Below are 25280 nucleotides of genomic sequence, written 5' to 3'. Positions count from 1 at the left end.
AACCCCCTTCTTTTGGATAAAAAGCCTTGAACACCTAGTTAGGAAAGAGGCAGATTCCAACCCAGGCATAGTGGAGGCCAAATAAACCTGTGTTGAAGGTGACTGATAATAGGAATAATAAAATAATAAGACTTCTAATATGCAAGGTAATGTCCTAAGCACTCCATGAGTATTGACTTTGTTCTTCCTCAGTCACAGCCCTATGAAGTAGGTATAATTATTATCCAATTTTATAGAGTATGACACAAAGGCACAGAGAGGTCAAGTAACTTGCCTAAGGTCAAACAGCTAGTAACTGGCAGAGGCAGGATTCAAATCCAGGTTGACTCCAGAGTCTGTGCTCTTCACTCCCTAGCAGCTCTCCATGTACCGGGAATTACATTAAACTCTTTCCTTTCATTACAATTCAGTTAATCCTCAAAACAACATGAAAAGATCTGCAGTGCCTTTATTCCACTTTAACATATAGAGAAACTGAGGGTCTAAGTAGCTAAGAGAAGCTCTGCCACACCAGTCCAAGCAAGGGGATGGCTGAGACAGTGACGCTCTACACAAGACACTCACTGCCTGTCTTTGGGCTGGACGGAGGGATCAGCTGCCTGAGAGGGCTTGTGTGCTGAGTATTTCTCAGGGGACCATGGGCTGGCAGATGGGGGCCTTTTTTTAAAAACATAAAGCCATGACAACACATTCCCAACATTATTGGTCTTCTTTCTGGTTTTTTTCTACCCCTTCCAGCTCAGGCAACTTACAACCAAATGAATCAATACCGGATGGCCCTATAAATAAATAAGCACATCAGTCAACTCAGTAATAAAATGAAAGGATGAAAAATATGGAAATCAGCGACATTTGTGTAAATCCAGTTATTGTTTACTTTAATATTGCCTTATGCGCTTATGCAGTTCCGAAGAGACAGATTTAAAGTAATGTGGCACTTGGCAGACGACAGACTTAAAATGCATCTCCACTGGCGAGCTCTGAGAAGGGCCTATCCTTCCAGGGTCCTGCCTGAATACAGGGGAAGACGGAGAAGAGCCCCCTGAAGACAGAACATTGGAGAAATAGCCCTCCCTTCCACTCGCCTGACTCAGTGTAATTCCATTCTTTTCCTAGCCTACCTCCTGCACCAGCCAGACAAGTGGACATTCTCAGAATCCTGGTCACAAAGTCAAGCAAAGAGGAGAAACAGGAGAGGTTCAGCTCCATCCCCGGGATCCAGGAAGGCAAGAGAAACAACTGGCTGAGGACAGCTCAGCTGCTGCCAAAGGAACTAGGGCCCGATGGGTTGGCAGGAAAGGATGTGAAAAGTGTAGACTTTATATCCTCAGAGGATGGGTGGTAGAGAGGATTTCAGAGCAGGCAGAAATCCCATCAAATAGAACAGAGAACCCATTCTTATCATGATATCATGGCTGATCAGGAGGGCATGGGGCAGTTTGCAATGGGGGTAGAGAAGTTTCTCTGCTGCTGGCATCCTCTGGCAACTCCAGGTGGGAGAGGAGAGGGAACTGGGAAGTATTTTTGTGACATGTCACAGGCCTTGGGTCTTACCTCAGCTTGGAAGCTTTTTAATACAGGAGCCACCATCTCTCTGATTTCCTGTAAAAGAGATCAGCGAAGAGTTCACCATGGTGCCAAGTGGGATACCCCCATGGCCCCTGTTTGCAGCTCATTGTTGTCCCCCAAATCAGTATTTCCCAAGTGTATCCCGTGGGACCTGCACTCCATGAGATTTCATAAGGGTTCCCCATATATACACCTACAGACAGACACAAACATACACCAAGGTGCCAAGCCCGATCCGACTAGGACACATCAAGCACAACATCAAGTTTCTTCCCTGCAGGACATTTTGGAGCCTTTTATATAATGCACAATGGGAATCTGGAAGAGGGAGAGAGGAAGTAGCATTTCCCAAATGGATTTGATCATGGAATGCTCTTTTATGCAAAGTACCTTGCTGGACTGGTGGTCCATCATGGGACATTTTTTGGAGCAGGGGCTGGAAAGGCTCCACACCCAGGGCCATGTCACCAAAGCTCCTACATGAAAACCTCTGTCTTTTAGGTTGCTCGGGAGATGTCTCCCTAGGGTGCCATTTCTGCTTCCCCACCCAGCTGCCCCTCCAGCAAAGACTGCATTTGGCATTTTAGCAACACCACTCTGCACGGTCGCTCCTTCCTCACCAGAAGGTGGGGTTTCTGGGGGCTTGGTGGGGTCACCTGCCATGGCACCCAGCTCAGAGGAAGGGCTCTGTAAATGTTTGATCAACTCTATGCCATTGGGCTGTCTTCAGAAGGCAGCCTCCTCTTTCCAGACCCTAATTTCATGCCTTTCTCAAGTGACCTTGAGGTTCCCAGCCCCAAGGGCATCCCTGGTGGACTCCCATGAGTTCTCTCCAGCGTGCAAGAGGGATTAGAACCAAGGGTACCAAGATCCCAACCATAAATGCTCCAGTTTCCTCTGAGACCCACTGGTGACTCCCCTAACCACTGTCTTCTATGGCCCGCAAGAGACCCCTTTGGGAGGAGGAGCTGAGGGGAGCTGGAGAGAATGGAGAGGGAGGGGGTAGCAGACAGAAGCAGGAAAGGAAGAGATGAGCTGAAGAATACATATTTCAGGTGAAGAATAAAATCCCTTAACTATGAAATAGGATTGTGTTGCTTCTGGCCCTGGAAAAAAATCCTTCTTCTGGGTCCTGGCTATGCTTTCCTCACTGATTTGTGGCCCCCAGGGCTTCTCAGAGCCACTGATATACTGATGTATGCAGGGGATCTTCAGGAGGGACGTAGGGAGTGCGTGTGAACCTAGTGGATTTATTTGATCATAAAGAACCGTGAGTGCAAGGGCTGAGCGCAGAAAACGAAACTTAAGAAAACCTAGATTGTGGGTTGTAAACTCCAATGCCCACAGAGGCTGGAGGAAGTGGACAGGAGGGAGACAGGCTGTCCCGTGGCAAATCTCAGGGGAGCACAGCATCTTGGTAATGTGAGCGGCGGCTGCTCAGCTGTTTCTCATAACTGCCACTTGGGCGTGGAGCATCCACGTGGCCAGATCTACCGAACAGTCTCAAAAGATATCGGAAATCCAAGCTTTGGGGTGAAACCAGAGATGCTTAACATCGACAACTTACTGTAAAATGTGAAAGACCTTTACAGACTAAATAAAACACATCAACAGGAAACCTCTGGTCTGGGTTCAGGAAATGTCCGTGTTGGAAAGAGCTCAAAAACCATCTCCAGTCCCCTGAATTTACAGAAAGGGACACAGAGGCCCCGAGAGGGGCTGCCTTGTTCAAGGTCCCAAAGCAAGTGAGTGGCGCAGTTGGGATTTCAATGCAGGTCAACAGACTCCCGAAACAGGCTCTGTTCACAACCCCACACTCAAATGAATTTAGGGGATTCAAATCTGAGACCCATGGTGGGGGTGGGGTGGGATTTTGGGCCAATGCCAGCCATTTCTAGAAGCCCACTGCCCTGTCTGCTTAACCCCTGGGGGAAACTGAGCAAAGGCATCAGCAGGAGGTGAGCTGGGCACCAGCCAGATGATGTTCTTAAATAAAGTCTTGGCATGACTCTCCCCCATCAGGAGAGGCTAGTTCCAAAAATGAGAATTTTCAGAGGCGCGACTATAATAGGAATGGAAACTTATTCCTTCTAATTACATAATTGCATAATTATGCAGTATTAAAATTATGTAAGCCAAACTCAGAGGCTTAAAACCTGGCCTGGATTTCCCTCATCACCTGGGGGCTCCCACGTGGCCTGGGGGAAGGAGGACAAAATGGTGGGCTGGGAAGATCTGTGGCCGTTTCATCTCTGCTTCCCAGAGATTGGAGAGTCAGAGGCAAAGCTTCTGGTTCTCTCCTTCTGGGCAGAAAAACTGGTTTAAAGACCAAGCTGTTCTCTGCTCTAAGAGGGAAGGGAAGGATGCTCAGAATCTCCCTATGCCTTCTTAGCTCCCAGTCAAACCCAGGACTTAACTTGGCCTTTCTGAAGCCATAACATGGGAGACACGCTCAGATCTGAGATTCCTGCCCCTTCTACAAGCGTACTCTCTCTCAGCTCTCAAACCTGATTCCTCCCAGACTTGCTCCATGGACAAGTTCTAACTAGATCCTACTTCCCACTCTTGCCTTGAAGAACCAAAGATATTTATGACTGGTGTGAGGAGGACTTCACAGCTAAGAGACTGACCCCTCTGCACTTATGTGGCCTGATTCCTGGGTGGGCTTGCTTCTTCTCCATCTTTCCATGGCCTCCATCAGTAAGATGGCAACAGGACCCCTAGGTGATTCCAACAGGCAGAGTGGAATCAACATGTCCAGGTCTGATACCTCTGGAATGGCAGACCCTGTCTGGCCCTCCTCCAAGATCCAGGCCACCTGAGCAGCCTGGGACAGAGAGCTCAACCCTCTGCTGACCACAGAGAAGCACAGCAGGCTTTGGGAATGGGCAGGGTATCTGTTTCTGGTAATGGCTCTGATGTGTCACATCCCTGCCAACATTATATGGAGTCAGAAGGTTTTCTTTTTCCTATTTGTGTTTATTTCCATCACTAAAAAAAAAAAATTTGAGAAGCAACAGGGAGCCTGACAGAGGAGGAAAAAAAATTCACACATTCACCCTTGTGAAGAAAGAAACGTGTCCATTCTCGTCTCTTCCCCTGGGGGACTCTTACATTGCAGAGGCTGGTCATTACCTGGACCACCCTCATGGCAGCTGAGAAAGACAACGCTGGTGGCTGGAGTTGCAAAGGAGGAGGTGAAGCGGGGGAATGAGGCACGTTTATGGGCAGGCAGGGGAGACAGTTTCAGACATGGAGATCAAGGGAAGGACCAGAGAGAGTGAGACAGTCTACAGCCATCACCTCTCGGACGCCAATGGGAAAGCAAAATAAAATCAGGAACTCTAGACAAATTGTCTTTGCCGTCAAGGCCAAGCATTTGACTTAGACATTAATGTGAGGGGAAAATGGATGTTGTATAGAGCCCTCAAAAACAATGACTTCCATGGAGAAGCGTCCTGCTCTTACTCTAGACAGCACCAGTGAGCACCGCTATACTGAGAAACGCGGAAAGGTTGAGGGTTGTAATTTTTCTTCGTGGCTAATTAGCTTCTTTTCTTGTTAGTCACTTATGTCTATAGTTTTCAAAATACAGTTTGAACAGAGAAAAATCTGCATTCCTACTGAGTTAATTCTATAATAGCAACTATACTGTACCTCAGGTACATTTTTCTTAAATTCCCGGCGGAGTTCAATTAAATGTTTATGAGAATGTTCACTCTCCTCCTGCCGTGCAGACAGCTCGGAAGCGACGGAATTAAGCTCCTTCTGGAACAATAAAAAAAAAAAAAAAAGAAAAAAAAAGAGAGAGAGGGAGAGAGAAAAGAAAAAGATTTTTTTCCTCCTTTTCCTTTTTAATCATCGTACAAAACAGCATTCCAAACAAGTTTCCTTAACTTACAAAAAAGCTGAGAAAAGATAGGATATTGACTCCTGGCACAAATGAATAATTTACGAAACTGGGGATGCAACTGAAAAAAATCCAGGACAGCTTTTTTTGCTTGTCAGAAGTCAGGCCAGATCAATAATCTCCCATAAAGTTGGGTGGAGTTGTTTTTTTTCATTTCTCCCCTACGCCTCTGCCCCACCTCTTAAATTTCCAAGGGAGTGATGGCATAAGCTTGTCAGTAACTGTAGAAAACATCTCCAAACGGTGTCAAAATAGTAAAGTGCGGCATATTGTATGGGCATATTATAGTGTAAGAAAGTGCTGTCGACAGCTTTCATATATCAGAGGTGGGAACTGTTCCAACTATGACTTACACTTAAGGGTTCATAAATACGCCTTTTAAGATATAGATGGCTTTTTAATTTCTGTAGATTTTGGAAAAATGAAGGTGCCAATAAGAAGCAAGATGACCTTTTGTGTATCCTGCAGTAAATTATCTAAGGTTCACTTCAAGTAGAAGAAATATTTCATTGAAGACTCCTGGATTCAGAAGAAAAGGATTGGAAGCAGCCTTGCCTGCTTATGTGCAATGAAGGTTTCAGACCAGGTTTTTACAGGATGAACCAAGGAGGGAAAAAAAGAGAGTGAGAGATGGAAGTGGGGGACGCTCCAGCTCACACATGACACAATGTCTGCTGGTTGTACATGTATATTTGATCACCCCTCTCGCAGCTTTCTTCACTTTAACAGTGGCGGTTTCACGAGGGGAGAATAATTCACCATGAGTTGTCATGGATTTCATTTGCATAATTCAAGAAATGCTCTGTTTATGTGGTCTGCTGCTTTCTTGCACCATCCCGAGATGGGCTTTTTTCTGGACGATAACTAGAGGAGCATTTCTGTATATATCACCCGATTATATCTGCAGCAATCAAGCCCCATAATTTCCTAAATCCGGTGATGCAATAAATTTCTGCAATCAGATTTATTAAAAACACACAAGCAGATGCAAGAGTGTATTTCTAGGGTGAACTCTTTAATCTAACATATGTATGATGAGGCCCGGCACCGTGTTGAAAGACCCCATTTGTCATTGCTAATACGCATTCATCTTGCACACACAATGAAACACTTTTACTATTAGATAATGAAATAAAAGTACTATTAACCTGCTGCAAATCCTTTTCCCTCTAAGAGACGAAATGCATGGTAATCGTCTTATATCATGTCTGAGAGTCGGTAAATCTGCTCAATAGCAGTTCACCGTAGCACCATAAACCTCGCACCCATCAAAGGCTGGAGCGCATACCCCAAACCCAGGATAAGTGTCTCTGCCTATGGAGCCTTTGGGAGAATCGGGGAAGGAATTTCTATTTCTGGAGAAATGTCTAACCTCTTTGGAGAATCATTAAGACTAGAAGGGAGGAAAATCGAGGCAAGAAAGTAGCCACTAAAATAGAGGGGCAAGAGACTTGGAAATGTGGTGCTCTCCAAGGTGCTGATATCAATTCTATGCCACAGCAACGGGTACACCAACTCCAAGGTGCAGGGCTTCCAGTCCAAACGTCCCATTGAATTTTTGAGCCAGGTAAGGAACAAGGTGTCATGGGAGAGAAGAGAGAGAAACAGAAACAATTTCTGACAGTCTACCAAGGTGACAGAGAAAATAAGGAGACTTCTGGTTTATCATCATTTAAAAATAATTGTAGTTTCCAATAAAGAAGCCACAATTGACCATGACCAAAATATCGAGTGACTAGGGAGAGATCTGTGTTAGCAGCAATGGGACTGACCAAAGGCAGACAAAAACCAACTATGTGGTGCAGCCAGGTGGACAGACCCTCGCTTGGCAGGAGAGAAGTAACTGGAGTGTCATGGTCAATTTGAGTTGTGGCAGAGTGCTCACAGTTTTTCTTAGTTTTTCTCGTCCATCTTGAAGATAAAGAGGTGATTTTTACATGGCTACAGGACAAACAGAACTGGGACTTGGGTTAACATCACACGGTTTTGAATGATCATATATCTGACACAATGTTCTTATCTCTGGGATACTGCCTCTCCCAGCATCCCAGCAACCTGGTGGGGGCTGAACTTTGACTCCTTATTTAAAACATCAAACTCAAGTTCCAAAAGGAAATCTCAGAGCAGGTTAAGTCCAACTGTCCGATGTGCTGAACCAGACAACGATGCCGTGCGACTGCACTGGCTCCCTCCACCCTAACCTCCCAGGTTGCTGGTGGGTACAAATCTGTCTGCTGCATCCACACTGTAGACAGAGCAGAGGTGAGACCAGATGGGGAACATCAGCAGGCTTCCAACCCCAGCCCCACAGAAGCCCAGCACTTGGGGTCTTCCCTGTTCATCCCTAGAGGAGCATATGATGGACATCATGACTGATGTCCATGTTCTTCTTACCTTTGCCTTACATCTATGCTCATCCTTCAACTCTGAATTCTTGCCACATTTCTATGGTTAGTACACTAACAACACCAACAACAATAATAGTAACTAATCATAACTACCATTTATTGGGTGCTTATATGTACCAGGCACCATGCTAAGCTCCTTATATACATCATCTCATGTGACGAGCACATTAATATGTTTGTAAGGTTAATTCAAGCAGGGACTAAGAAACAAATTACAGTCCTAATAATTCAGCTGTGAATTATCTCCTTGGTGGATTATAAAGGCAAAATTGTAATGCCCTACTCTTCACAGGGTTTCTGCTCCACTTCCCCACTAGCTGGGGGATGTTCAGGGAGCTTGTTTTAAATGTTATGAATGTGTAAAGCATCAAGCACAGTACTAAGTGTTCAAGAAATGTTGGCTGATACTAATTTAGATAAACTGAGAGCTCAAAGGACACCGCACTAGATCAGTGATTCTAAGAGTTCTGGATTTCACAGGTAAGTAAAAATCTCACACCCCCGCCCCCCAGTAAAAGGATGACAGAGTACTGACAAGTTTTACTCTATCAGGCAAAGACATTAAAAACCACTCCCTCCCACCCTAAAAGATAGGCTATTTGAACATTAACAGAGCAAGACAGCCAACGATAGAATTGACATGTCTTTTAAAATAAACACATTTAAAATAAAAAAGCTCACAGCACTGTATTTATTTTGAAGGAATATAAAAAACTCTCATAAACATAAACCAGCACCAGTCTGAAGCTGAGTTTTAGAAATAAGTGTCTGAACCCCCATGCACATACACAGCTAGCAGGGCCTCTTTGATGATCAAGCAGAACTTGGGATCCTCTCCCACCTGGCCCCCAGCCCCCAGCCCTAGGGGAGCCACGATTAACACAGCCCCAGACTTTGGGCCAGGCCCAGGCAGGGAGAAGACTCATCTGATTAACTGGCCATCAGCAGCAGACAGACAGCCCGGAGCCCGGCGCAGACCATTCAAATAATGATCATCATAAACAGCCCATTTGCAACTAAAAAAGAAATAATTTTAATGAGCTTGAAGCAGATGATAGACGCAGCTGAGGCTCGGGCCAGTGTGCAGAGAGAAAGGAAGCTGGGACTGAGCTGCACCCAGGACTAGGACCAGCAGGAAGAGGCTGGGGCAGGGAAGAAGGGCTCTTCTGATGGGACCTACAGCCCCACTGCTTGCCCACGGCAAATGCCCACTGCCCGGGGAGTGGCCCTAGCTCTGAGAGCGTCTGCCATCAGCTTGCTGGGCACCCTTGGAACTTCCAAGGCACTCACAGTCCCAGAACATATGAGCCAGAAGGAACTTTCAAGGTTGTCCAGTCCATCACTGTCCCAACTTCAACCATTCATACTACCCCTCTGCATGCATTTTGCCATATTGATATTCCACATGAATTACTATTTCCATGATATTTATCCTCAAACTGACTCTTCTTTCTTTTTGTATAATTTTAAGTTCAATTTTAAGCTCAAACTTTTACACCCTTATAACCATTGCCCAGGTAGATACACAGAATATTCACACTCCTAGCACCTTGGAAGGTTCCCTTGTGCCCTCTCCTAGTTAGTACCCCCTTAAAGGTAACTATCATTCTGACCTTAGCATCTAGATAAAATTTGCCTGTTCTTGACCTTTACATAACAACCCCTTCTCTTTTTAACCTAAATAAGTACATTTGAAAAGGAAATTCTTTTTATCACTAGAGGACACTATGCCATAAACAGAAGGTAGTCTTTAAAATAAAAGTACAATGAAAACAAAGCATTGCTGTTTGTCTTTGTTATAAAAGGAGACTGGCAAGTGCTGGAGAGGTATCAAAGGTAGAGACTTTCTTCTTGCTCCAATGAGAAGGAATGAATGACCACTGAGAAGGGATAACTGTTCCTCCTGACACAGGTCAATCCCTTCTAATGTCAGGTCTACTTACAGTCATCTCACGTCCTAACAGTGGGGGTATGTCCCACACTTTAGCTAACACTAACTGAATCTGAGTCTCCCATTTTAGAGATGAGGAAACTAAGGCAAAAACAGCTTAGGCTACCTGCCCAAGCCACACAGCTGATTAAGAGGCTGGATTTCCTCAGAGGGAAGGTAGCTCTTGGGTGGGGAAGGAAAACTGTTGGTTATCTATGGGGAGAGCAAGTTGAACATTCTCAGTTCAACTGTGTTTCCTCAACCAGGAAGGATTGGGAATCGTACAAGAATACTTAGTTTTGAAAGAAATTTAACACATGATCTTGACCTGAAGTGTCAATGATGTACAAAACTTTGAGCTAGCTGCTATGTTCTTACAGGGGAAATACACATCTGAATTGTGCATATGCATGTCAATTCCCCCAGCATGTGCTCACACTCTTCTCAGCTCCAAAGACACCCTCACACTCAGACACGTCCCCCTAATACCAACTCTGAGAAGAGACCTGAAAACGATGCAGTGATTGCTGGGGATGAGGGGCTAAGGAAGCGGACCTCAGGTGTTCCCATATTTTGAAGGGGTTGCATGAAAGGAAAGAAACTCTTCCTCAACTTGTCCCTCCTCTGCTCAGAACCCACCTGTGGCTCTCCACTGCTCTAGGACAATCGCCATACTTCCTATCTAGGTGTCACTGGGCCCCTGCGAGTCCTTCCCATCTTCCCATCTCTTTGTTTCCTTCCCAACCAACCTTCCTGCCTTGCAGGAATCCAAAGGCAACAGGGTCTCCCAACTCCATGGCTCAACAGACTTCATTCCTTCAGCTCAGATGATCTCATTCTGTCTTTGCAGTTGATCTTACTCATCCTTTGTGCCTCGGGTTAAATGTCCCCTCTTCCAGTAAGGATTCCTGAACCCTCCCCTCCAAGTCTGGGCACCTCCTTTGTGCCCCTGTTATACCTTTCTGATATTTGCCACCAGATGTTGTCTTTTCAAAGGCCTAGAACTTTTTCGCCAAATGAAACCTTACACAGACATTCCTTATAGAAAACAATAGCTCATGGCTAACATTTATGCCATATGCACACACACACACACACACACACATATATATGCTAGTATTTATGGAATGTGCTAAGCACTTTATGTATATTATCTTCTGTAAGGATATATGGATGAAGTGGCAGTTGAGATTCCAGGCCAGGTCTGGAAAACAAGGATGACCAGTGATTATGACTTTCAATACAGTCACCAACTCCCCCCAACACAAACCTGGAAGTCTGCTTTCTCTTTACTGCAGGGAGATGCAACTAGAGATGTTGTACATTCAACCATCCATCTACCCATCCACCCGTCCATCCATCCATCCATGATCTCTAGTGTGCTAGGCATTAGATAAGGGAAATCAGATACAGTCTATATCCTCCAAGAGCTCAGAAACCAAATAAGACAAGTTAGGGCATAAATAATTCTGGTAAAAGGGACAAAGGCCATCACATTAAGACAACACCTCCAGAGCAGACTTGGAGAAGAGTGAAACCCTAACATATGCCCTGAATTGCCTTTGCATGGGTAGGGAAACTGATGGGGCAAGGGAGAGATAAGAGTTTTACCTACTTCTACTAATTAAATCACTGTGTGGTTCCCAACTTGGGCAGGGGTTGCCAGTACCTAGTAAGTTACCCAGGCTGGAAGCCCTTTATCCAACATCCATCCAATCACCCAACCAACCATCCATTTATCCACTCATCCATCCGTCCATTTATCTAACAGATCATCTATCTTCCAACTGATCATCCATTCATCTATTCATCCAACTGATCATCCAACATCCATCTATCCAATCACTCACACTCAACCAGTCATCAATCCATCATCCATCCATCCATCCATCCATCTAATCATCGAACCACCCATCCCCATCTAATCATCCATCCAACTAACTACTGAGCCCCAAATCTGTGCTAGTTACAGTGTTAGGTACTGGCATACAGAAACTAACCAACATAGCCCCTGTCCTTGAGGAGTTCACAGTGCAGTGGAGGAGACACACAGGTCAATTCCAACACTGTGTGCCTAAGTACAACATGAAAAGTATGAATAAAGTATGATGGGAACACAGAGAGCAAGGTGACTTGCTGTGACTGGGGTAAAGAGTCACCAAGGTGGGAATGTTTGACCTGGGGTCAGGGAATGAGCTGGTTAAGAAAGTTAAGCATCCCACACAGAGGAAATGGGATTATTGTGACAGCCCCCTAACTGGCCTCTCTGTTCCTGCCTTTAGTTTTCTTCTTAACATGTATCACTATCAAACACACTATATATTTTATTTACTAGACTGAAAACTCCATGATAGCAAGACAGAGATTTTGGTCCTTTCCTCCTTATGCTCAGTGCCTAGAACAGATCCTGTTACATAGTAGGCACTTTAGAAATGTTTGTTGGTCAAATAAATGAATGCATAAATGCTATGTGTCAGAAACCCTGAAAGAGCCTCATTTGTCTGGGGAACAATGACCATGTTCAGGGATCACAGACCTGTGTCAAAATTCTGGCTCTGACCCCTCACGAGCAGTGTGACCTTGGACAAGATACTCAACCTTAGTTTCTGTGTCTGTAAAATAGGGATAAAAATTTGTGCCCAAAGTGTTATTGAGCAAACCCTTGAGAACCAGATTGTAAGCAGGTAAAGTGCTTGGCAGTGTCTAGGATCTTCATTGCTCATATTCCCTCCAATGGAATGTCAGTCCCTCATGGATGGGGACTGTGCCTGTCTTGCTCACAGCTGTAGCCACAGGTTCTAGCTAAATGCCAGATGCATAAAGGCACTCAAAAAACACTTGTGAATGAATGACCGTTAGTAGATATAAGCATGAGGAGTCCTTTGTGGCAGGAGCAAGATGGGGCCCTCTTGCTGTTTGGGGGGGCCAAACAACCCATTCTGTATCTCAGGTCCATGGAGCCATTCAGGGCTTTGCCATCAGAGTCCCAGGCAGACACCGAGGAGGAGGGTTTCTGGGGATGCACTGGACCATGATGGGAGTGTCGCCTTCAGAGTGGCCTCAGAGGCTGGCTCTAGGAGGGGGCCGGGAGATGACCTGGGACGAAGGGCACATGCTGGCCTGCCATGAGCAAGGAGACAAGACGGATGGCTCTGCAGCCCGCTGAGATGGATAACTGAGCCTTGGCTGAGAGACAGACCGGGTTACCAGAGCCATCCAACACTCCCGGCACCATATGTAAATTTCAGGTGCCAAGATGTAGGGCAAATTATCCGAGGGCCCTGGCAAGGGGCGGTGCCTATGAGAAACAGTTCTCAGCCAAGCTGGCTTTACTGAATTCCATCATCTGGGCTGGGGTGATAGTTCACACTTGGGTCACAGAGCCCGTTGAGGGGACTGTATCCAAACCGTGAGGCCTGGGTGTGTGGGCGAGGCTGCCAACAACTTCTTAGCAGACGCCCAGTGCAGTGGTAACAATAATATAATAACTGTCCCATAGAGGGCTTACTAGGTCCATGTTAACTGGCATACAAAAGTTCATTTTATTTTCCCAACAGTGTTCGGCATGCAGTGGATTCTCTAGAAACATCTGCTGAGGGAGCAAATGAATGGTCCTATGATGCAGGTGCCATTTTACACAGGGTACCTGCAGAGAAACAAAGCCACTTGCCAAGGTCACACTTTCTTCTGCATTCTTTCCTCCGGATGCTCATGGGGCTACCTTTCCCTTACCTGTTTGTCCCAGACAAGGACTCATGTGGCCTGAAGATCAGGAGCGTGGCTGGGCCTTATCAGTCTGTCTGTCCATCTGTTTGTCCATCTGTCCATCCATCATCCATCCATCCATCCATCCATCCATCCAGTCACTCACTCATTTACTCAACTATAATTTAAGTGCCTACGATGTTGCCCAGAACGAGTCAGACCCAAGTCCTGCCCTCACAAAGTGTTTGGTCATGGAGGGCACATAGGCAATTAAAATTGTGGTCCACAAGGCCTTCCTAGCAGCTCCCAAAGTTCTGGCTTCCAGAAAATCCAGCGGCAATTTGCTTTTAGCTGGAGGCAGGCCAAGAGCCCACATTCGGCAGGCAGAGCGGGTTCGAGTCCAGACGTTCTTACTTACTGGCTCTGTGAGTCTGGGCAGACCCTTGACCTCTCTGCATCTAGGATTTACTGCTGTAACATGAAGTCATGGCATGCCTTCTCTCTTAGGGGTGCAGGCAGGATGAGAGGCCCGTGGCTGGCAGGGGGTCCAGGGTGCAGGAGGTGCTTGGGTGCTCAGGGGCCAGGGCTGGAGCTTGAGGTGGGACCACTGCCAGCCCTGAGCCCTGAGAGGGCAGCAACCTTCCCTGCCCTGGTACTAGGCTGAGGCCCAGAGTTGCAGTGGGGCCATTTCTCTCATCAGCAAATACTGTCAGCTTGATCCAACCATTTCTCATCCTCTCTACTGCTGCCACCTGGGTGACCATAGGAGCCTCCTCACTGGTCTCCCCACTGCTGCCCTCACCCTCCTACAGTCCCTTCCCCACCCGACAGCCACCGGGATACTGTTAAACCCAAGTCACATCCTGTCCCTCCTCTACTCAAAACCCTTCCACAGCTCCCACCTGACTCTGCATCAAGGCCAAAGTGCTCACCTCGATGTCAAGGTCCCGCGTGACTTATTTCTGTCCTCACATCCTTCTACTCCCTCCTCACTCACTCTCCTCCAGCCACACAGGATCTTTGCTGGCTCTTGAACACATCAAGGACATTCCTACCACAGGGCCTTTGTACTGGCTGTTCCCTCTGCCTGAAATGCTGGGTTTTTGTTTTTGTTTTTGTTTCTGTTTTTATTCCACATGGGTCTTTTCCTTTCCTCCTCCAGGTCTCAGCTCTTACACCGCCTTCTCACAAAAGCCTGTCCTACCATCCTATTTAAAACAGCAAGCACCTCCTCCCTACCTCACCCATTCTTCTCTCTCTGCTTATTTCTCTAAACGGCACTTGTCATCAACACATTTATGTGGTTACTGCTCTATTTATTTATTGTTCATTTCCACTAGCCACCCTCCTTGAATGTCAGCTCCAGAAGGACATGGGCTTTGTTTGTTTGGGCCACTGCTGTATCCCTGATGCTTGGTACATAGTAGGTGCTCAACACTTGTTGGTTGAATGAATGTATCACTAAAGGAACAAATGAAAGATGTGCTGGCCAATCCCAGCACCAAATGTCCCCCCGCCTCACACTTGCACCCCGCCTCCAAGGCCCCCCCCCACCCACCAAGCATCAGCCAGGAAAACAAGCCAGTTCCTGCTGCAGACGGGACCTGGAGGTGGTTGTCCTTGAGAGAGGATGCCAATCAAACACCTAATTATCTCGCCACGAACCCGGGAGCCACATCTGATCGCTTCCTCCTGCCCTTGATTGCTGCTTTATATTCCGGAGTTCTCAGATGTAAAACCTTGGGGCACCAGGAAAATAGAGTAGCCCCGCCCCCACTCTGGTGGGTGTCAGGTGAGGGGCCAGGGACCCCACATACCCCCTCTTAGGGCTAATACATCTGGTCCAGCTGCATGAGCTGGCTGGGCAGCTCCTCTCTGTGCTCTTCCCTCTCCTCTGTTAAAAAAGGGGGAGGGGGTCACATCAAGAAATCACTCGTTCACTCATTTCAGTGTTTATTGAGCACCTACTTTGTGCCAGGCACTTGCTAGGGGCCACAGTGGTGGTTACTCATCATATCACAGGAGCTAAGGGCTTGCTACGTGGTGTCAACTTTTCATGCCTTGGCTCAGCTCCTCTCCTAACCCCTTCTGCAGATGGGGAAATCCAGTCTCAGAGAGATGATATCACTCACCCAAGATAACAGTCGGGCAAAAGCAGAGCTGGGCCTTGAATCCTGATCCCCTCTTCTCCAAACCATGGCACCAACGCTGAAGTCTGTGCCATTTTAACATCTTTTTCAAATTCATTTCTCTGAGTAGCCTCTTTTTTAAGGTGGGGGAGGAGACTGGGTGTTGCAAGAAGCTCTGTGGAAACCTCAGAAAGCTGTGGAAAAATTTACTGGTGTACAGGGCTAAGGCACACAATGCAGGTGGGGAAGGAAGCTCCTGCTCGGTGTTAGGTGGAGGTCTAGGAGCCTCGTGGACCTCAGTGGTGGGAGACAACGGTCACACAAGTGCCCATGCGGTGTCCTGGGGAAAGCGCACAGGGAGAGAGCTGCAGCTAACAAAAGAATATGGGCACCGGTCACCTGGGGGAAGGCATCGTAGGAGGAAGGACCCATGGGCAAGGGCGAGGAGGGTGGAAAACCTGGGCTGTGCTGGGGAGTGGCTGACCACCTAGATGCGTATTAGGGACTCACGGGGATTGGGGCTGGAAAGCCATGAGGCCAAGGCAAGAAGGAACTGGGAGCCACAGAGGACTGTTGAGCAGAAGAGGGGCACTTGCTTCAGGCAGCTCTGGGAAGCCTCAAGGGCAGGAAGGTGAGGGCAAGAGGCAGAAGAGAGAGGTGATGGATTTTAGGGACCCAATGGAAAGGAATTAATGCCATTTGGCAACTGGGAGGATCAGCCAGAGGAGGCTGAGGGCAAGATGGAGCGAGGAGGCCCTCAAATGAGGGGCAGCTGGGCACACTAAGGAGGACTTCACACCAGGAGCCCTTGGGCTCTCCATCGCTTGTCCCCTAATTTGCTGTTGACTTTGGCAAGTGACAGACCTCCCACTGCCCACTGTTTTATTGGTTAAATGAGGCCCAGGATGTCTGAGGGGGTACTGAGAGGACCTAAAGAAATTTGTAGATACAATTTCTCCCTAAACAAATGGGAGGAATTAGTGTTTAATAAATGCTCTGGGGAGTCTAGTTTGTAAGTATGAAGAGAAATATTTTTTAAAGAAAAATATTTTGTAGGGGTGACAAGGAGGAAAAGGGAGCCAGAGTTCAAACTAAATGCCCCTCATTTCTGCTGTTGTTCCTAACCTGCAGGGGTGCTCCTTTAAAGCCAGTCCTAATTTGGCTGCGACTCACATGCCGCGACTATTCTTTTTAGGGTTAGAAGACATTTGCTTGAGTGACGCCATCCCCAGGAGGGAGTCCCAGATTGAATGGGGGTTGCCCAGGCAGGGTCACCTGAGGGTCCCTATGAGCCTCCTACTAATCAGACAACCCCATGACTGAGTCCCTTGTCCCAGCGTGTCCCCAACACCTTGATAAAAAGTCTAATTGGCTGCTTCCCATCCAGGATGCGGGTCTTATTTCACATCAAGCTGCATAAGGTCCTTGATATACAATTCTTCCACTTCCAGTGAAAGGGAGGGAAGGGAGGAGGAAGAGGAAAGACTACATTTTATTTTTGAATCAACATCCCTTTTTATCTACCTATATTTTATTAAAATGTTTATCATCCACATAATGTGAAATTCTCATGGAGCCAACTTTAATTACCTGAAACTGCACCCAGGACCCCCGACTGCCTTCTTGGCACAGTAAATAAAGTGATGGGCAGGAATGCTACATGGCCAGGCACTGACCCAACCAGGAAAGTTCAGAGACAAGACACTAATCCTTTCTGCAAAAGGGGGACTTCCCTGGTGGTCCAGTGGTTGAGAATCCACCTGCCAATGCAGGGGACATGGGTTCGAGTCCTGGTCCAGGAAGATCCCACATGCCGCGCAGCAACTAAGCCTGTGCGCCACAACTACTGAGCCTGCGCTCTAGAGCCCACGAGCCACAAGTACTGAGTCCATGTGCCACAACTACTGAAGCCCGCGTCTAGAGCCCGTGCTCCGCAACAAGAGAAGCCACCACATTGAGAAGCCCGCGCACTGCACCAAAGACCCAAGGCAGCCAAAAATAAAAAAATAAATTATAAAAATAAATTATAAAAAAAAATTTTTAAGAAGGGGGTGTCCTTTCCTCTCCCCCAAACCACAAAAGGCCATGTCCCAAAACAACAGAGATGAGACCTTTCTCTCCAAATGCTCTCTCCCCAGACCCAAGGAGACTTTCATCTCTGTATTTGGAGGCATAACAGAACTTCCCCCTATCTACAGACACACAGACAGTCTGTACAGAATTGAATTTTTACTGTACTTATTGACTAAGAGAAAACTCGAGAATGACAGACTGGCCTATCCTAGACCAGGGACTTTCTTTCTCCAGGGCCTAAAGAGGCCCAGGACACAGGATACTCATATTCCCAGCATTGGGCCTAGATGAAGACTTAGGAATGCGGGCTGGGTTCGAATCCTGATCCTGCCACTCTCTAGCTGGGAGATCCTAATGCCTGAGCCTCAATTTCCTGATCTGCAAAATGGGTATGATGCTTGTGAGCATCATCTCAGCTAGGGATGGGGGTTGGACACCAAGCTGAGCTACCTAGAAGAAGTACCGAGGAACAGTGCAGATCACTGGGATGGTAGCAGCTCTGCAGCCGTGGGTTCAAATCTTCCCTGTTACGCTTGCTAGCTCTGATCTGGCCACGTCACTGCACTTCTCTGGGCCTCAGTTTCCCCACCTGTAGCATGAGGATAATAATAATACTAAATGAATCTCAGGCACGTCTCACTCTTCAATATCTCTAACTGTCCAGAAATAATAACCGCCCCTGCCGCCGCCTTCGTCCAAGCTGCCATCGTCCCTCGCCTGGACTATTTCCGGGGCCTCTTTCCTTCCCTCCCAGCTCCCGCCCTTACCTGCTACAGTCCAATTTCCAGGCAGCTGCTGGAGTGTGCTGTTCAAAACGTGAATCAGCTCTTGCCTCTCCCTGGCTTGAAACTCTTCCATGATTTATTTGCCATGGGCTTAGAGTGGAATCCAGATTCCCCCGCACTGGGGTCTACAGGGTGTGGCCACCACTCAAGGTTCCAGTTTTACGTGGGCTGACATCTTTCCTCAGCTCAATGCACTCCAGCCCCTCCGATGGCTTCTATCCTCCAGCAAGGCAGCATCTCTCCCACCCCTCAGGGCACTTGCCTGGGCAGTTCCCTTTATCTGTGATCCCTTCCCATCCCCCTAACTCTGGCACCTCCTTAGTGGGGTCCTCCCTGCCCTCATCCCAAAACTCTAAAGTAGATCCATCCCCTCCTTGCTCCTTTTTCACAGAGTATTCACCAGCATTTGCAAAGACAAACTAAAACTAAAAGCTCCAGGAGGGCAGGACTTGTGTCTCTTTTGTTCTCTGTATTTCCAGCACCTGGGCCTATGCCTGGTGTAGAGGGAAGCTTAATAGACACTTTTTGAATGAGTATTCGCTTCACTGAGTTTCTTTGCACATCAAATGAATATAATGAATATGAAGAGACTTTGATAACCAGAAATGCTTCGCACAAATAAAACAAAAATAACAATTCCTTAAGAATGGAAATATCTTACTTTGGGGCTTAGAGGCAGGAAAGAAAGGGTGAGAATAAGGAGGAAAGAGAAGAGAAAAGCAAGAGTGGGAGAAAATTCAGGATTAATGAGGTGGAACTAGTGTGTTCCTCCCACCCCCAAAGGCCGTTTGGGGTGTTCTCCCACCACCCCTGGGAGGGTGCACTGACGCCTGACATGTTAGCACGTCCTGATATTTTAGGGCCTAGGAGAATTACTTGGATGAAAATTCATTCACATTTTAAAGCTGTATTTTCACTGTGCAAACCGCAGCAGTGGGGTCCCTTCAGGCAGATCGGATCAGGGCAGGTGGTGAGAGGTGGGTCGACCTGGCTGACCCAGCCGGTGCTCATCCATTCCACACCCACCTCCGGAGACTGCAGACCAGCCCATGCTGCAGCACGTTCCTGTCGAGATGAAGCACTTGTCCAAGGACGGGGAAGCCATCTCTGCCCTCACACAAAACAGGTCACTGCTGACATTGAACCTGATGTTGTTTTCAAACCGCACTTTCTAAAGGAGTGTGTCTGTTGTTCTTTACAGGAAACCTCATGTTGCTTACATCCTGCTCATCAACATGCCGATGGCATTCACTGCTTCGTTCATTCATCAAACATGCATTTGAGAGCCTACTCTGTGCCAGGCACTGTTCCAGTCGCTGAAAATCCAGCAGTGGCTGCAGTAGACAAGGTCACTGCCCGTGTGGTACTGACAGTCTAGCACCTTATCTTTCACGGACGAAGGTGTGGAGTCAGGGTTTTTACATGGCGTTTATACAGCCCTGGGGACTGGACAGAATAACAACAACAATAAAGATAACAATAAAGGAAGGAGATACTTTTTTGCCCATACTAAGAGGCAGACACCATGCTAGGGGATTTACGATCATTCTTCTCTGAGCCTTACAAGAGTCCTTCAAGAGTCATGTAACTACTCCATTTTTTTGGCTGAGGAAACAGGCTCAGAGAGGACAGGTCACCTGTCCTAGGTCACAGACATAGTAAGTGACAGGGCTGGGATTTGAACCTGGGCACTCCTGGCTCCAGAGCCCATCCATGCTCTTCTCCTGACCCTATAGTATACCTCGACCTAAATCCACAGCACAACTTCTGGTGCTTCCCTCTCGGTCCTGAGACACTATGTACTATCTAGGTGCAATATTCCAGGACACATGCAGCCCTGAAGCCCTAGCTTATCCCAGCCAGGTATGAATAAAAGAGTTGAACTCTGATCAATCCTTGGAAAGGTTCACTGAGGACCTAGAACATACTGAGCAGTGATCTTGAACTTCCAAGTACTGCACTGTCCAATATGGTACCCACTTGCCTTGTGAGGTTCTTTAAATTTAGTACCTCTAAATGAGTTTAAATGAAATACAATTACAAATTCAGTTCCTCAGTCTCACAAGCCATATTTCAAGTGCTCAACAGCCGCAGGTGCTAGGGGCTACCATATTGGACAGTTCAGATATACATCATTTACATTATCATAGAAAGTTCTATTGGACAGCACTAACTTTAGAACATCTAAGATGTGCGGTCTTGTCTCATGAGTCCCATGCCCCCACCTGCCATTCATCTCTTCAAGCTCCAACGGCTCCCAGAATTCCCAGTCCAAACCCTGATTGAAACTCAGGACCAAAAATGCATACTCAAATCTCCAGAAGACACGACTAAATGCTGGTGAGGATGTGGAGCAGTTGGAGTGCCCATACACTGCTGGTGGGAAGGTAAAGTGGTACAGTCACTTTGGAAGACAGTTTGGCAGTTTCTTAAAAAGTTAAACATAAGTTTGCTTTACAACCCAGCAATTCCACTCCTCTACCCAAGAGACTTGAAAGTGTATGTTCACACAAAGACTTGTACATGCATGTTCAGAGCAGCACTATTCACAATAGCCAGAAAGAGGAAACAATCTATATGTCCGTCAACTGGTGAATGGATAAGCAAAATGTGGTCCATCTATACAATGGAATATTATTTACCAATAAAAAAGAGCAAAATACTCATACCTGTTACAACATGGATGAGCCTTAGAAACATAATACTAAATGAAAGAAGTCAACACAAAAGACCACATACTGTATGATCCCATTTATATGAAATGACCAGAAAAGGCAAATCTATAGATATAGAAAGTAGATTCATGAAGTCCTGGGGCTAGGAGTGCGATCAGGAAGATCTTTTTAGGGAGATGGAAATGCTCTAAATTTGGACTGTGGTGATAATTGCACAGGTCCATAAATACTAAAAATCACTGTTGGGCTTCCCTGGTGGCGCGGTGGTTGAGAATCCGCCTGCCAATGCAGGGGACACGGGCTCGAGCCCTGGTCTGGGAAGATCCCACATGCCGCGGAGCAACTAGGCCCGTGAGCCACAATTACTGAGCCTGCGCGTCTGGAGCCTGTGCTCCGCAACAAGAGAGGCCGCGATAGTGAGAGGCCCGCGCACCGCGATGAAGAGTGGCCCCCGCTTGCCACAACTAGAGAAAGCCCTCGCACAGAAACGAAGACCCAACACAGCCATAAATAAATAAATAAATAAAACAAATACTTTTTAAATAAATAAATAAATAAATAAAAATCACTGTTGGGTACATGTATAATAGGTAAATTCTATTGTACATAAATTATACCTCAATAAAGCTGCTTTAAAAAAAGTGAAAAGAAATCAGGAGGTGGGGAAAGCTATGTTCAGCTGCCTTGTAAAATCATAAAGCTCATGCTAACTTTCCTTTCAGAGCCCTCTTCATCTTTGCATTGGACCATCATGCCAATAAGGAACATTTATGGGCAAGTCACTGGGTATCAGGCTCTGTGATCAGCATTTTACCTGAAGTGGTTATGAGTATCCCCATATTACAAATGGCAAACCTGAGGGTTCAGAGAAGGTACTTGCCTGGCTTAAGGATACAGCGTGGTGAACTCAGGGTTCCAACCTGGGTCTGTCCGTCCTGCCTCTCACAGTCCACAGGACGCTGCATCCAATTCGCCCAGTGATGCTGGAGGGAGCTCAGAAGAACAGACTCCAAGCTGTGCCCCCTGAAACCTAAAGCTGGTGGCTGGTGCCCGTTCCTTGTGCCACCTGACACTCCGTTGGCCGGGACTCATGGTCAGTTTTATTTGATTTCTATTCTAAAGCACTGTTTTGTGTGTTTCTTTTTTTTCCCCTAGGGGTTTATAAACTCTGTCTTTTCTGTATCAGGTTGAAACTTAGAATACAGGTTGTCAGCCAACATGCCAGGCATTTTTCTAAAAATAACCCAAATTGGTTAAGCCATTTTTAAGCGATGGAACAGTCAGGGGAGAGAAAAAAAGTTGTTGGGCAGGAGGAGGGAGGAATTTTAAAGGTGGTCTCAGATGCTTTTTTTGAACAGCTTTAAACTAAAGGTCTTGTCTGATTGAGATGGACATGGACCAGTGACCGCAGCTACAGACCATGGGACAGAATGTGGTTTCCTCTGGTGCCTCAGGCCTCAGATTGGCTGCTCAGGGTGGGCATTTCCCTGTGTGTGGGTCACCAGAACATCTCATGTAGAGGGATGAAGAGGAAAGGACAGAAGGGGTGAGGGGAGAGGGGGAACAGTAGAGAACAGGACTTTCTTTAGGAATTGGGGGGACATGGGAAGAGGGGACCCAAAGGGCAGACACACCAAGGGTAGAGTTTGCTGTGCTCTCTGTAGCAGGACCACTAGGTGTTGAGGGTCTTCTCAAAATGGACTTGCCCCATTAAGTCAAACTCACCTGAATGCACGTTCATTCAATGTGCTTCAAGCACCTACATCAGGGAAGAGGCTGACCTGTTCCCAGCAGACTTCACAGGGCTTACAGGTGCGGGCCAGGGTGATATCAAGAAATGAAGGGCTGGGGGGCATAACAAATGGGAAACAAGTGTCCCAGAGAAAGGGGGCAGCTATACTCAGCTCTGGCTGATTGGTACCACAGAGGATTGTGGGCTCAGTGGGTCGGAGGGTTTGATTCTACAGAAAAGCCCAAATCCAGATTTTTAATGTGAAAATCTCCTGATTTTTAATTGTTGGCAACAAATTCAGAAAAAAATTTAACAACGCAGTCTGTGCCAAACAAAACAGATTTACTGGGGGATTTGGACCCTGGCCTGCCAGTTTGCAAACTCCAGTCTAGCCTGTTTATTACCAGGGATGAAGAGAATAATAATAACAACGATGGCTTACATCTACAGTGCACTTAATGACGTGCCTGGCCCTGTGCTAAAACAACACTGTGAGGCGGGTGCTGTTATTATTTCCTTTTTACAGAGGAGTACATCGAGGTACAGAGAGGTTAAGTCATTTGCCCAAGGTCACACAGCTGCGGTGGCAGGGCTGGATTCCAGCCAGGAGTCTGGCTCCAGAGCCTTACAATTTCCTCGTGGTTAAAGCAAGCTGGGTGGCCAATGGTATGACATGTCCATGACATCCTGTGGAATCTGAGACCCCTGGAGATGAGGGGGTCCTTAACATTCCAGTTCATTACCCCCACCTCTTACAAACCTGTCCCCCAGAGAGGTTGGGGAGGCTGACAGCAGCCTCCAGAATGTAGGTTTCTGCTCACTGGTCACTCCATCCTGGGACTGCCCCAGCCAAGCTGGTCCTAGAAGGTCTTCAGGAGGATGTGTGCTGCTTCCCAGATGGGTGCCACCCGCCTGTGCCCGCTGCCCACTGGAGTCAGCTCCCCCAGCCCCCAGAACCTAAGGAGAGGGGCAGAGCTGACTGCCTTCTAGCCAGCATGAGGTCCCCAGGCCTGGCTGGCTCGCTGCCCCCCACACCTCCAGTTCCTTCCTCCCAGGATCCCAAACAAGGAGCCTGTTCACAGCAGAGTGCTCATTACCATTTGCATCCCGCCTTTACCCAGCAGATGTGCGCTGTTACAATAGCAAGAGAGAAAATAGAAAGAAATCTCGGAATTTGTTCTCCAAAGATATTCAAATTAGTTAATCAAGGGGCTTCTTATTGCTTCTCCTCTCCCCCCTCAACAGCTATCCATGAAGATAATTGATCAGCTGCTAATAACTGATTACACTTCACAAGTGTTTTCTTATGCCCATTACCAGAGTGTTTAAAGACATTTTGTAAAGTTCTAATTATTTCAAATTGTTCCACTGTAGAAAACACCTTGGAGCAGTCAGTCGTTGGCTATGCCTGGGATGCTTGTGCTGGGTCAAAGGGTACTTGGAGGCAATGGTCAGGGTCCTGGGTAATCCCATACCCACCTCTCTCCTGGACTCCTGCATCTCTCTTCCCTCCCTCTAATCCCTTCTCCACACAGCCACTAGGATGCTGTACTCCAACCACCATCCCTTAACGGTAAGCCAAGTCCGAACTCCTTAGCACACACCTCCTTCATTTTGTCATTTAACACAGCAGTTCTCCAACTTTTGTTGTCTCAGGACCCTTGTATACATTTAAAAATGACTGAGGCCCTCAAAGAGCTTTGTCTACATAGGTTATAGCAATTGATATTTACCGTGATCAAAATTAAAACTGAGAAATTTTTAAAGCACAAGCATATACAGGCACACACTCCATTAGCTGTCAGAATGATGACATCATCACACATCCTGTAGCTTCTGGAAAATTCCACCGTGTGTTCTCTCACAAGGCACGTGTTTGATTAAAAGCTGGGGTGCTGGGCTGTGGAGGTGCTGTGAGTGCAGGAGTGAAGCAGATGGAGAATTAATTCAGGCTCCCACAGAGATGCACATGGACACAGGCAGCTCGCCTCCCTCTCTACTGCCTCCACTCCGCCAGGCTGCGGGCCTGGGATCAACCACCCTCAGAGGTGTGTCTTTGTGAAGATACAAGGGATCTGTGGATCTGCTAATAATGCCAGGCAGCTGTCTGGATGTCCAAGAAAGACGAACTAATCTAGTGGTCAAAAACATCAGAGGGGGAAAGATGTCAAAGGAATGTCAGGGTTAAGTGGACGCCCTGGCTTGAGCAGTTGGGGTCGTGGGGAGGGGCAGTGGTGGAGGAATGTCCACCATGAACATGGGGAGACCCCTGACCTAGGAAGCTCAGTGACAAGAGTGTGAATGTGTAAATGAACAAGAAGCTCAAGGGACGATCCTTCCTGTGACACTCTAAGTTGACTATGA

The 25280-nt window shown here is 47.0% G+C and overlaps 1 protein-coding gene across 5 annotated transcripts in view; it reads right to left on the bottom strand.

Annotated features, from left to right (window-relative positions):
- Positions 1-25280, bottom strand: part of CUX2 (cut like homeobox 2) — a 265277-nt gene that overhangs the window by 102113 nt on the left and 137884 nt on the right. For 4 of the 5 annotated variants that reach the window (XM_059894660.1, XM_059894661.1, XM_059894663.1 and 1 more), the window contains exons 2-3: positions 5227-5337; positions 1555-1602 (exon numbers count right to left, since the gene is read on the bottom strand). The exons of the other annotated variant lie outside the window; for it this stretch is intronic. In XM_059894660.1, coding sequence (XP_059750643.1) covers positions 1555-1602; positions 5227-5337 — 159 coding nt within the window. The remainder of the gene's footprint in view (positions 1-1554; positions 1603-5226; positions 5338-25280) is intronic. 5 annotated transcript variants of the gene reach the window in all.

This window comes from Balaenoptera ricei, chromosome 14 (genome assembly GCF_028023285.1).
Source record: "Balaenoptera ricei isolate mBalRic1 chromosome 14, mBalRic1.hap2, whole genome shotgun sequence".
Taxonomy (NCBI): Eukaryota; Metazoa; Chordata; class Mammalia; order Artiodactyla; family Balaenopteridae; genus Balaenoptera; species Balaenoptera ricei.
The sequence above is the reverse complement of the archived record's forward strand: the minus strand, read 5'-3'. Positions and strand labels throughout refer to the sequence as shown.